The sequence below is a fragment of the Propithecus coquereli genome, unplaced genomic scaffold (assembly GCF_000956105.1).
Source record: "Propithecus coquereli isolate 6110/MARCELLA unplaced genomic scaffold, Pcoq_1.0 Scaffold122, whole genome shotgun sequence".
NCBI lineage: Eukaryota > Metazoa > Chordata > Mammalia > Primates > Indriidae > Propithecus > Propithecus coquereli.
In genome coordinates this window covers 5,269,534-5,282,761 of record NW_012136303.1, presented here as the reverse complement: position 1 = coordinate 5,282,761, position 13,228 = coordinate 5,269,534, and the positions used below count along the sequence as shown (strand labels likewise).

At 51.3% G+C, this 13,228-nt stretch overlaps 1 protein-coding gene across 1 annotated transcript; it reads left to right on the top strand.

Moving 5' to 3' along the window:
• The first annotated feature begins 282 nt into the window (after nt 1–282).
• On the top strand, nt 283–8,309 carry SLC52A3 (solute carrier family 52 (riboflavin transporter), member 3). Its single transcript, XM_012665772.1, has 5 exons — nt 283–463; nt 2,669–3,291; nt 5,357–5,853; nt 7,528–7,651; nt 8,097–8,309. Exons 2-5 carry the CDS (start codon nt 2,725–2,727, stop codon nt 8,307–8,309), a joined length of 1,401 nt encoding a protein of 466 aa, XP_012521226.1. The 5' UTR covers nt 283–463; nt 2,669–2,724.
• The last annotated feature ends 4,919 nt before the right edge of the window (nt 8,310–13,228 follow it).

The window sequence follows — 13,228 nt, the reverse complement described above, 5'->3', positions numbered from 1 at the left end:
GGACAGAGTCTAAGGGACATGCCCCCAGAAGGGAGGTGGCAGGGCGGGACCAAAAGTAGGTCTGACCACATTCCACCCCAGTGGCAGCGCTTCCCGGAGGGATTGGGGGGTGGCCAGGGTGGCACCCGAGGATTGAGTTCCCCAGTGGAGGCAGGAAGAAGGAAGTCTCAGCCTGAGTCAATCCTGTATGTGGGAACCATGGCGGCAGCTGCCAGGGACTTTCCCGGCTGAAGCGTAGCCACGAGGGACGTTCCTGCTGGTGCTGGAAGGCAGCAGCACAAGTCAAAGACCTGCAGCGTGAACGGAGGGGTCCAGAGGTCACCCTGGGCAGGCCGCATGCTGCAGCGGATCCAATCCAGATCCCAGGAGAGCCCCTGCACACCTCCGCACCCTGTCTCCCACCTATAAAAGGAGGAGATTGGCCCAGTTGACCCATCTCTGCAAAACAGTGCATATACCACTGGTGATTTCAGTTGCTGTCTCGTGGAGGAACACTTTCCCTTTTTTCTTTTTTTATCTTTTTGAAACAGAGTCTCACTGTGTTGCCTGGGATACAGTGTGGTGGTGTCATTATAGCTCACAGCAACCTCAAACTCTTGGGCCCAAGTGATCCTCCTGCCTCAGTCTCCCAAGTAGCTGAGACTACAGGCATGTGTCACCACGCCCAGCTAATTTTTCTATTTTTAGTAGAGACAAGGTCTCGCTCTTGCTCAGGCTGGTCTCAAAGTCCTGACCTCAAGCGATTCTACCACCTCGGCCTCCCAGAGTGCTAGGATTACAGGCGTGAGCCACCGCCCCTGGCCCCTTTTCTCTTTTTTAAATTTTCATAGTCAGGTATTAATTTTCATGTGAATTAGAAAAAAATAACTATGTCACCGCCAAACCTGCCATTTCACAATAATCATAGCTAACTCTTAATGAGTGCCTACTGTGTACCAGGCACTATTTGAAATAACATAAGCCCACCCACAAACATATTGACATCTCACTACTAACCGTGAGATTCATACTGTCATTGTCCTCTACTTGCAGATGAGGGAAATGAGGCACAGAGAAGAAAAGTCACTTGCCCAAGGTCACCGAGCTAGTAAGTGGCGGAGCTGGGGTCAAGACCAGGCAGCTGGTCCCAGAGCCTTGCTCCTGGCCTCTCTAATACTTTTGCTTAGACTCAGGGTGGATAGAAGAGAGTTAGTAACAGCGCAGGGCAGGTGACATTCGTACTTGGGAAGGTGGTGAACAGGTGGCAGAATGGCTCTGGAGGGCTGGAGTAGGTGGTCTCCAAAGGCCTGTCCAGTTACAGAGTTCTGTACTTTCAGGAGATAAAAAGCCAGATTGAAATTTTATTTCAGGTAGCCATATTTTTCCATTAGGCAATATGTTCACAATGTTCTCAAATCAAAACTATATTAAAAGTTATATAGGCCAGGTGTGGTGGCTCACGCCTGTAATCCTAGCACTCTGAGAGGCCGAGGCAGGAGGATTCCTTGAGCTCAGGAGTTCGAGACCAGCCTAAGCAAGAGCGAGATCCCATCTCTACTAAAAATAGAAATTAGCTGGACAACTAAAGATATATAGAAAAAATTAGCCGGGCATGGTGATGCATGCCTGTAGTCCCACCTACTCGGAGGCTGAGGCAGGAGGATCGCTTGAGCCCAGGAGTTTGAGGTTGCTGTGAGCCAGGCTGACATAACAGCACTCTAGCCTGAGCAACAGAGCAAGACCCTGTCTCAAAAAAAAAAAAAAAAAAAAGTTATATAGAGGTACCACCCAAACCCCAGTTTGTCCTTCACGGGTTGCTTTAAGGAAATACAAGCAAAGAAAACATATTCTTCCTCCTCTTCTGCATCCAAAAGGCAGTACGCTGTGTATACCTACCTTGATTTTATTTCAAGATTATCAAGATATCCTGGAGACCTTTCCCTATCAGCCATCATGATCTGCTTTCCTCATTCCTTATTCCTTTAAACAGGTGTTTGGTATTCCAGAAGGTCTCTTTAATTAGCTCCTCCTCTATTGATAGCCACAGAGGAGAAAGTTCTCCATATTTTGCTATTACCAACAAGGCAACAGTGAATAATTTTGTACATGAGTTGTTTTGTCCAGGGCAAGTAATTTTGGCTTTCGGACAATCCCATGGTGAAAAATGGCACCTTGGAGTCATTTTCCCATTGTGAATGAAGGTGATAAGCTTTTCATATGTTTAAGGCTTACTTGTAATTTTTTTCTCTGAACATTCGTGTCCTTGGCCCACTTCTTTATTGGATCTTTTTGTTCTTGATTTCTAAAGACTCTTTATATATTAGGAAAATGAGCCCTCTGTCTCTGATTTATGTTGCAAATATTTCACCCAGGTTGTCATTTTTCTTTTGACCTTGCTGTTGATATTTTTTGCAGAAGGTGTTTTGTTTGCTGGTTTGCCTTTGTACATTTAACATTTATGCAGTTGAATGTATCAAACTTTTCTTTTGTGGCCTGTGGATGTTTGCGTTATGGGTAGGAAAGCCTTTCCCACTGGAAGGTTAGTTATAAAGGAATAGGTTGTTTTCTGCTAGAAAAAAAGCCAGCTTATTCAGGAGGAGAATGATAAAAGAAAACCCTGGGCCCAAAAGCACAATCTCTTGCTAGGCAGTGAAGCTGAAATCACTCACCTGGTGTCTTTCCCCATCAGCCCCGCTGCAGACTGACCTGGGAGGCAGTGGCCTCTGGCCCAGGGGGGACACCGCCATGGCCCTCCTGATACACCTGCTGGTCTGCATCTTCGGAATGGGTTCCTGGGTAGCCATCAACGGGCTCTGGGTAGAGCTGCCCCTGCTGGTGACGGAGCTGCCCGAGGGCTGGTACCTGCCCTCCTACCTCACAGTGGTCATCCAGTTGGCCAACGTCGGCCCCCTCCTGGTCACCCTGTTCCATCACTTCCGGCCCGGCTACCTTTCCGAGGTGCCCATCATCTTCGCCGTGCTGGGGGTGGGCACCATCGCCTGTGTGCTCTTCGCCTTCCTCTGGAATGTGACCTCCTGGGTCCTGGGCAGCCCCCACAGCATCGCCTTCATAGTCCTCACCTTCTTCCTGGCCCTGGTGGACTGCACCTCTTCGGTCACCTTCCTGCCCTTCATGAACCGGCTGCCCACCCAGTACCTCACCACCTTCTTTGTGGGTGAAGGGCTCAGCGGCCTCCTGCCTGCGCTGGTGGCTCTTGCCCAGGGCTCGGGTCTCACCACCTGCGTCAACGTCACTGAGGCGTCAGACGTCATGCCAAGCCCCGTGACCACCAGAGAGACCAACGTCACACAGGTACCCAGTGTCACCCTGAGCCATCGCAGCACTCTGTGCTTGAGCACAAGTGCAGGGGACGGGAAATTTTGCCCCCTCCACCCTTCTAGGTTGACGTAAGGCAGATTAACGCAGCAAAACCATTTTAATTACGTTAACATGTATGCAAGGGAGTGCCACAAAAGTATGACACTCGAGGAAGGGCCAGGTAATGGAAGCGTATACAGCATCCTGAGCTACAGAAAGGAATAGAGGCTTGAGGCTTCCGGGGGGTGCTAGAGACAAATTATGGGGGTGTGAGGAGAAGAAATGTATGGCAAAAGGTTGCCTTGTTATGTGGATAAAGGTCTCTCGGGTGATAAAGGTTATCATCTTTCACTTCCTGGTACAGATACCTTTACTCATAAAAAGTCCCTTTAGGTGTAAATTTCCTTTACGAAAGGGCAACTTTTCAGAGCTACTCCCGAGTCAGCAATTCTTAAAATAACCAGCTGGAAATAATCAATATGCACGAGAGGTCTGTCTATTCTGCGGTGGAATATTCTGGTCTCCTACGGCCTTATTTGGGGGTGGTATGTCCTGAGATCACGTGGCATGCTGCTGTTCCTAGGCACTTTGGGAAGCGTACCAGGGGGTCCCTATACATACAGACCGATTAAATAAAACTCTCTGGATGGGGATGGGGCTTAACTGAAGTCCTTGCGTCAGATTTTCTTTTGGAGTATGGAGTTTTAGACTGCAGGACATGCCTAGCCTGCCACCCGCCATCGTCCACACCCGGAGACACAGCAGGGCTGTGGACAGCCTCACGTCCATTCATGTGTTGCTGCCAAATGAGTCAAGAAAAATGTTGATTTTCAGAGCTTCTTAGATTCCAGAATTGTAGATAGGGGATTGTGAACTTGTATTTATTCAAAATTCCCCGGGTGATGCTGACATACAGCCAGGTTGAGAACCAGAGACTTCAGACATGGCTTCAATATCTCATGTTAAAACACCAAACTTTTCATCAGTGGATATTGAACAATCTACATAAGTCTGGTATTATCCAAACCACAGCCGAACAGCAGCAGTTGCAAACCAGTGGCTCCAGGCCACGCTGGCTTGCAAGTATTTTTTTTTAAATGTTTGAATTAGTCGATATTTTAAAATTTTGAAATTTCACATATCTAAAACTGGATGTATGACATCTCCCGAAAGAGATCTGGCCACACCAGGCCACATTACCATAGGGCAACCTTGGGTAGGGGGGTTCTACCCTTAGGGGGGAGGTTCCCCCATTCACAGTCTCCAGCTAGCCCCACCTCTGAACATATTTGTGGTTGCCTCCTCCATGGGCTAGCAAAGTGGTAAAAGGTACAGCACTGGTGTTAGCCGACTTTGCATTGCTATAATACCTGAGCTGGGTAATTTATAAAGAAAAGAGGTTTATTTGGCTCACGGTTCTGCAGGCTGTACAAGAAGCATGGTGCGGGCATCTACTTCTGGTGAGGGCTTCAGGGAGCTTCCAACCAAGGCTAAGGGCCAAGGGGAACAGGCGGGAGGGGACAGGGGAGGGGCCATGCTCTCAGTGAACTAATAAAACAAGGGTTCATTCCTTACCTTGGGGAGGACACCAAGCCATGCATGAGAGATCTGCCCCCAAGACCCAAACGCCTCCCACCAGGCCCCACCTCCAACACTGGGGATCGAATTTCGACATGAGATTTTAAAAAAGACAAACACCCAAACCATACCAGCTTCCGAGTCAGAAAGCACCAGATGGACTGGCTTTGCCACCTTCTCCCCACGACCCTCAGGTAAGTGGCAAACCATTCTGACACCTCAGTTCCCTGTAGAATGGGGAGTAATGGTCCCCAGGGCACAGGGCTGTCAGGAGCCACACAGGGCTGATATGTGCAAGATTCTGGTGCTCCCTGGGTGGTAAGTGCGAGCAATTATTTCTGCTACCTTATTCATGTATTTATCAATTATCAATTAACGATGATATATAGTATGCATTACATATCATCATAGTCATTATCGTTGCTGTTCCCTGCATTCCAGCTCCCTTCAGGGATCTGACTGCCCCTGTCTCCTTCCGCAGGGAGTTCTCAGCACCCTGGTGTCAGCCCTCCCCGGGACGGCGACCCCTGCAGTGCTGCTGGAGAGCCGCTACCTCCCTGCGCACTTCTCACCCCTTGTCTTCTTCCTCCTGCTGTCCTGCATGATGGCCGGCTGCTTTGTCGCGTTCTTTCTCCTCCAGCGCCAACGCAGGTGCTGGGACGCCTCCGTAGAGGACCTCATCAACTCCCAGATCACTCTCCACTCCATCCGGCCACGGGGAGAGAAGGACTTGGGTCTCCCGGACAGCAGCCAGGGCCAGGAGCACAGAGAGGAGAAGGCGGCCCCCCACACCCCGGCTCGCCTGGCCTTCATCTACACACTGGTGGCCTTTGTGAACGCGCTCACCAACGGCGTGCTGCCCTCCGTGCAGACCTACTCCTGCCTGTCCTACGGGCCTGTCGCCTACCACCTGGCTGCCACACTCAGCTCCATGGCCAACCCTCTCGCCTCCTTCCTCTGCATGTTCCTGCCTAACAGGTCTGCCCCCATCTGGCCCTGGGGAAGCTTGTTTGGGGGAGCACTTCATTCCAGAACGCAGAATTCCAACCCCTGCCTACGAGGCTGTGTATATAGTGGTTAAGAAGATGGTTTCTGGAGCTCGACTTCCCGGATCCAAATCCCAGCTCTGCCACTTGCACCAGCTGTGTGATATTGGGCAGGTCACTTCACCTCTCTTGTGCTTCAGGGATATTTATCTGGAAAATGGGGGTAATAACAGGTCTACCTCCTAGGATTGCTGGCGTGTGAGATGAGTCAATTCTGGAAAGCTCTTGGAGTAATGCCTGGCACACAGCAGGTCCAGCCTAAGTGTCACCTGTCACTGCCATCGGGCAGTGAGGGGGGGCAGGTGGCTACTGAGGTTCCCATTTACAAGTGGAAACCCTGAGGCTTGGAGAAGGGGCTTGACCTGGTCCAATTCCCAGGATTTCGACCCTGTCCCCAGCCTGTAGCTGGTTCCCTTAGAGCCGCAGCAGTTGTAGAAGGATAGCTGGCCAAGTTCATAAGATGCACATGGAGCCAGCTTGGATTGGGAACAGAGATTTCAATTTTTTCTAAGCAACCCAGGTGCCTCTGAGCCCTGCAGGGGAAACACTATCTTAGGATGTTGACATTTTAGGTCTCACAGCCTCCCATCCACCCCTGGCCTGCCTGCCCCACTGCCTCCCAGACCTGTTCCCAGGCACCACCCAGCCCAGGAAGGAGCAAGGTGAGGACAGGAGAGCTAGACAGAAAATGGAGGTTGCCAGGAGGTTGGATTTTCTCCCTTGGGGCCTAAAACCATGGAGAGAGGATGGAGGAATTGGAGGAAGTAGGACCAGACCTGCAGAATCTGAGAAATCCCAAATGTTAGAAGCACAGAATCTGAGAGTCATGGAATCCAAGAATCTTGGAGCAGAAAGAGTCCTTAGGGCAGTGCAGACCCCCTCCGTTCTCACCCAGGGCACAGACCAGTCTCGGTGTTCTGGGGACTGGACGGTGGGACCCCAGGGACAAGGACCTAAAGGGAAGAACAGTGTCCTCGGTCATCAGACCTAGGGGCTGCATGGAAGGCCACTTGCAGAGTGATGCTATCACAGCAACGAGCCAGCTGCCTGGGCCCCTAGAGATCATGCAACCTCATGTTGCAGACTGGCATAGCTGAGGCCAGAGGGAGAGTCACCTGAGGTCACACAGCACACCTTGAAGTGCCAGTGCCAAAATCAAAGCTGCCTTCTCATCAGCCTGGCTTCCTGGCTGAGGTTGGGCACGTTGCATGAGGAAATGACAGCAGATAAAATGCCGGGTGGGGCCCACAGAGCAGAGCCGCGTACTCTGCTCCTGTGGGTCACCACAGCCCTGCAAGACTCCCGTGCTGAAGGCTCAGGGACCAGTCTCACAGCTGAAATAGTGGAACTGGAATTTGAACCAGGACCATCTGGTGCCAGAGTCCATTCTGTTTCTCTTGCTGGGATACCGGGCCCTGCCATTAATGCTCAGGTGACTCAGGCCATCCTTGCCCCTCAGGAGCCTCACTGACCCATTTCAGCCAGGTAGCCTGGAGTCTAACCTAACCTGCAGATGTTGACGTTGCACATGGCCCCAGGGGTGGGGGGCAGAGGTCAGGCTTCTCACCCCCTCCGCTCACCTCTCATCTCCCCAACTCCACTCTAGGTCTCTGCCATTCCTGGGGGTCCTCACAGTGCTTGGGACCGGCTTTGGGGCCTACAACATGGCCATGGCTGTGAAGAGCCCCTGCCCCCTCCTGCAGGGCCACTGGAGTGGGGACGTCCTTATTGTAAGTATCCCACCTAGGGGCTGCTCCCCTTCCCCCGCCTCTCGCCTCCTGGCCATGGCGTCGGGAGACCCCAGGTACAGCCCTTTCTACTGGCCAGGGTCTCTGTGGTCTCTCTCCCAGGAAGCCCCGGGTGGGAGGGACACCTCTCATTTGGGAGGCTCAGGGAGTTGAGGTGACTGGTTCAGCAGCACTTCCCACCACGTGTACCTCAGCAATGTCCTTGTCTCAGATGCCCTTGACTTGGTCTCGGGGGCCAGAAAAGCCACTGGGTTTTCCCTTGCCCCTGGGGTGGGGGAGGTCAACTCATGGGACACCCCCCACTTAGCCTGGCAGGATCACCTCCAAAGGCTCTCCTTGCCCACGGGTTTCCCTTAGCCCTTCAGGTCACCCTGTGAGGGCTCTCCGCCCCCTCCACTCTGCTTCTCTTCCCGCCCCGGCCCCGCAGGTGGCCTCGTGGGTGCTGTTCACCGGCTGTCTGAGCTACGTCAAGGTGATGCTGGGCGTGATCCTGCGCGACCGCAGCCGCAGCGCCCTCTTGTGGTGCGGGGCGGCGGTGCAGCTAGGCTCGCTGCTCGGGGCGGTGCTCATGTTCCCGCTGGTCAACGTGCTTCGCCTCTTTGTGTCTGCCGACTTCTGCAACCTGCACTGCCCGGCCTAGGCAGGACACCAACCCCGCCCCGTCACCAAGTCCTAGAAACTGGGACCCAGAGAGGCAAGGGGTGTGCCCGAGGGCACGGAGCACGTGGTGGGAGCAGGAAGGCGGACCCTGAGTACTTGAACCAGGAACGCTGAACACCCATTAGAGATCGTGGGGAATGTCACAGGCTTCCCATGGGACCTGGAAAACTCTGTATCATAGTCCCTGTGTCTCCACCGCTTCAGATCTTCTTTCCTTTGACTCTTGAGAGAGAACTGATTCGCAGCACCCAGCAGGAGCCGACCGAGGATGTTACAAGGCAGACAGCTGGGAGGGTAAGCTGTCCCTTGCAAGCTGTGTGGCCTCAGGGAGGTCACTTGACTTCTCTGTGCTTCTGTTTCCTCATCCATAAAATAGGGATTATAAGAAAGAGCACCTACCTCATAGGCCTGGCCCGACGATAAAAGGGTGAAGCACCCAGCATGCGACAAGCCCTCCTGGGCTCTTCCTGATCTGACGCCCCACAGTAATAACAAGAGTGGCAATGAACACAACCTAAAAGTGGCCAGAGGGGTTGAGAGGGCCCCTGCCCTCTTTCCCTTTTCCCATATCCTCACGGAGGAGCTCCTACAAGACAGCTGGCTAATGGTAGAATCCTGGGCATCTCGGCTTTCTAATTCCCAGTACAGAGGGACATTGTACCCCCCACACACCTTCCTGTCATCCTTCCTGGCCCATGAAGCCCCACTCCTTGGAGGGGAAGTGCCCTGCTGGGAGGCAGAGCTGATTGGAGGGAGCCGACCCCAACTCTTAAAAGTGAACTACCCTGCCAGGCTGAGGACCGGACACTGGGGACCCTTGGACGCAGTTTCCTCAACTGGAGGGGAAACAGACGATAGTTATTTTGTTTTACTTTTTGTCTTTCTCTTTTTTAAATAAAGACATTCCCTGCTTTTACACAGAGCAGCCTTCAATGGAGAAGTCCAATGTGAACCCAAAAAATGTATCAACATAATCAGTTTTCAGTTGATTCTAAGGTCAAGGCTGAGCTCAGAAATGAACAAAATCAAGTGGGTAGAGAATGTTGGGTCCTGGGACTTCCTTGTAGAGGTTTTGCTTGGGCTTGCCGCCACCGCAACCCTCCTCCTCCCATTTTAATTTATTTCGAATAGGTAATGTAGTCATATGTCTCAAAACTCAGAAAATATAAAATGGTATACACAGACAAGCCTTCATCCCTCTCCTCCTTCATCTGCCCAGTTCCTCTTAACACACACACACACACACACACACACACACACACACACACACACACGAGCACTTTTATTGGTTCCTTGTTTACCCTCCTGGAGATTATGCAAATATAAGCAAATACAAATACATGGTCTTCTTCTCAGACCTCTTTTTACTGAAAAAATAGTAAGCTATTTTGCACCTTGCGCTCTTCATTCAACAATGAAAAAGGAGAGGGCCTCCTCATGCTTTGTCACGGCTGCGTAGGGTTCCATTGTGCGGAGGTGCCCTGTTTATCTAAACCAGCCCTCAGCAGAAAGACATTTGAAAGTGTTGGGGACAAAATTGAAATGTCCTGTTGATCCGGAAACCTTTTCCCAAAAGTCGAAGAGAAAGGAAACAGTCTTATGATTGAGCAAGCATTAAGCTAGACTGCAGTGTGCATCACAGGCGAGGCGGGAAAGAAATTGCAGAGGCAGAAAGACATTTCTTCCTTTTGTGCAGCCAGACAGCTACAACTTACTGCATACCTGTTCTCAAACAATAACTAGTTCTCAAGCAAAATGATGGGACAGCACCGTTTGTCATAGAGTTGTTCCTGGATTTGCCGGGTAATTGGAGAGGCCATCTGTTAGTTAATTGTCTTTATCCAAAAGAAACATAAACTCGTATCTTTATAGGTGACGGTTTGGCGACTTGGGGCCATGCACTGAAGTTAGGCTCCTCCCCTCCCACGGAGGCTGGGTGATACGGGGGCTGGGGGCTATCTTCCTTGAAATTTACCTTCCAACGGGTGGGCTCACAGGTCCTTAGGAAAACGTCTCTGGGCTACGAAACTGACAAGAGGCTCATTTCACTTTTAAAAAGGCACATCTTAAAGGGACAGAGAAAGAATTTGTAAGTTTTCTAAAGTATTTACTCCAAGAAAAGGGAAGGGGGAATGTCTCTTTCTCTTTTTTGCACCTTGGGGAGCTTGACCCAGTCAGTCCTGTCCGAGGCTTGGGCAAGTCCAGCCTCCGCCTCAGGAATCCTGGACCCAGGCCCAGTTTCTGCCCTGCCCTGTCCTTCCCTGCCTCGGGGCACACCGCTCCCAGTGGGCGTGGCTTGACTGGCTCATACTTTTTAACACTTTAGACGTATGGCCTGTGCCTAGGTCTGCATGTGTGTCCCAGGCCCTGCAAATGGGGTAGGATGCTAGTGGTGGTCCCACTCTTCAAGTCTCTGAGCTCCACGAGGGAGTCTGAATTGTTGTCCTGTAGCCCTTCCCCACCTCCCCTCCCCTCCACCCTAAGAAGGGCTCTACAAATATTAGTGGTAGGCAGAAGAGCTCCCACAGATGTAGATGCCCTCATTCCTGGAACCTGTAAATATGTTACTTTACATGGCAAAAAAGACTTTGCAGATGGAATGAAGGTTACAGACTTTAAAATAAGGAGATGATTCCGGAACACCCGAGTGGGCCCTATCGAATCCCACGAGCCCTCAAAAGCAGAAAATTGCAAGAGACTCAGCGAAGGAGGTGAGAAGAGAGAAGCCGCAGAAGTCAGGGAGATTCCAAGGTGAGAAGGATTTGCCACCCTTGCTTGCCGTTGCCGGGTCTGGGATGGAGGAGGAGCCGGTGCATGAGGACGAGAGAGCGTGGAGCCTGTGGGCACTAGGGGCAGCCCCAGCTGACAGCCAGCAAGGAAGGGGGGAATCTTAGCCAGCAACAGCAAGGAACTGGATTCTGCCAACAACCTGAGTAGCTTGGAAGCAGATCCTCTCCCAGAGCCTCCAGGAAGGAGCGCAGCCCTGCCAACACCCTGATTTTAGCCTCATGAGACCTGGCTCTGACTTCTAACCAACAGAACTGTGGAATGATAAATTTGCATTGTTTTAAAGCTCTGATCCACTCAGGAGGCTAAGGCGGGAGGATCACTGGAGCCCAGGAATTCAAAGCCAGCCTAGGTAATGACATCTTGTCTCTAAAAAAACAAAACAAAACAAAACAAAAACCTGCTGTTGTCGTTCTTGGCAGCAGCGAGAAAACTGATACAACCTAGTTCTGACATCCCATAAGCCTGCAAGGTGTGTTCTTGTGCAGCGTGACAGACGCAAAACAGCCCCAGGGATCCAACATCACACTGCACATGTGGAAACAGAGGTCCAGATGGGGGATTGCTCTAGCCAGAGTCACCCCAAAAATGGGTTGCAAAGTCAGGACACAAAGGCCACTCTAGTTGGCTGAATCCAGGGTTCTTTCTAATGAGCTGTTGGCGTAAATACTAAGATTTGTCCACACTTCAGATTTGTCCTTCCCAGAGGAAGGCGGCCTCAGGATCTTGGAAATGTCAAATAGACCAGGACCGTTTTGAGGACAGCCTCACAATGTCATCTGAAAGAGAACTGGTGAGTATTACGTTTCCTCGAGGTCGTGCAGCATGGGAATGGCCAAGCATCTGTCCTGTGCATCCCCACTGGGGCCCACCCCAGCGACCCTCAACTTCATGGCTTTAAAGAGTCTTCCCACTGCCGCCCTTCCCGGTTGGCCATATGCCAGAGCATGAGGTCATTTCTGCTGTCATCTGCGGAGCACCTCCCCATGCCCCGGGCTCTTTCTGAGGCTTACTTATTTGATGCTCAAAGAAGCCCTATGAAATGCTTCCTATTATTTCAGTCCTATTTTACAAATAAAGAAACCGAGGCACAGAGATGTTAAGTATCTTGCCAGAGGACACACAGCCAGTGAGTGGCAGAACCAAGACTCAGACCCGGGCCGCCTAGGCTCTGCATTACATGTTCTTTCTATGTCAGAAATGTGAGCCTCAAAGCATGTGACTTGGTCAAGAAAGCCTTGATTCAAAGCAAGCACTGGCTTCAGATGGGGAAACTGAGTCACAGGGAAATAAAGCTCCTCCCTGGACCGTCACCTTCTAGCTTGACCTTGGAACATTGAAATCCACTCCCATGGCCCCTCATCCATCACCCATCCCCGCCCCCAACACACACACACACACATACACACACACACACACACACACACACAAACTCCTTTGGAAGTGAATAAAAGCGCAGAGAAATTAAGTGCTCTTCTAGACAGGATGTGATTACACACACAGACTGATGGTGTATCACTTTTAGAGTGACCAGCAGAGGATCTGAAATTGCCAGAGAAGTTTCGTCATGCACTTTGTTCTGCGGTTCTGGTTTTATAATGGGATGGCCTTTCCTGATTCTCTTCATGATGTTTATAGGAGTAAAATCTGGGGATTGCTGTGGTTGGCAAATACCGGTGGTGTTGCTGGGACTGTGCCTTTCGTTTGGAAATTGCTGGCTGGGCAGCTGGCTGCTGGGTGTGCCTTAAGAAAGAAGGGCTCCTCTGTTATAACTTGTGACTTGGCCCGGGCCAGTGTCCTCTCACAGAGTGTAAGACACAGAGCTTTCCCTTCTGATGGGGAAACATAGTATCATGGAGACAATAAGGTCGAGCAACAAATAGTACTGCTAGTTGCTACAACGTCCATTCTCTCGTTTCTTTCATAGTCACAGAACCCCTGACTTCACCAGGCACCACGCAGCCCAGAGTAAAGACCACACTTGCCAGGCTTCCCTGTGGCTAGGAGTGGCCGTGTGACTATGTTTGGACAAATGGGAGATGAGCAAGAATAATGTGTGCAGGCCGGGGACAGTGGCTCACGCCTGTAATCCTTGCACTCTGGGAGGTCAAG

Bases quoted from the DNA above. Each gene is read 5' to 3' on its own strand.
- SLC52A3 (XM_012665772.1), top strand. From the start codon at position 2,725: ATGGCCCTCCTGATACACCTGCTGGTCTGCATCTTCGGAATGGGTTCC. The intron at 5,854-7,527 runs GTCTGCCCCCAT...ACTCCACTCTAG, and splicing joins TGCATGTTCCTGCCTAACAG to GTCTCTGCCATTCCTGGGGG. The intron at 7,652-8,096 runs GTAAGTATCCCA...CCGGCCCCGCAG, and splicing joins GGAGTGGGGACGTCCTTATT to GTGGCCTCGTGGGTGCTGTT.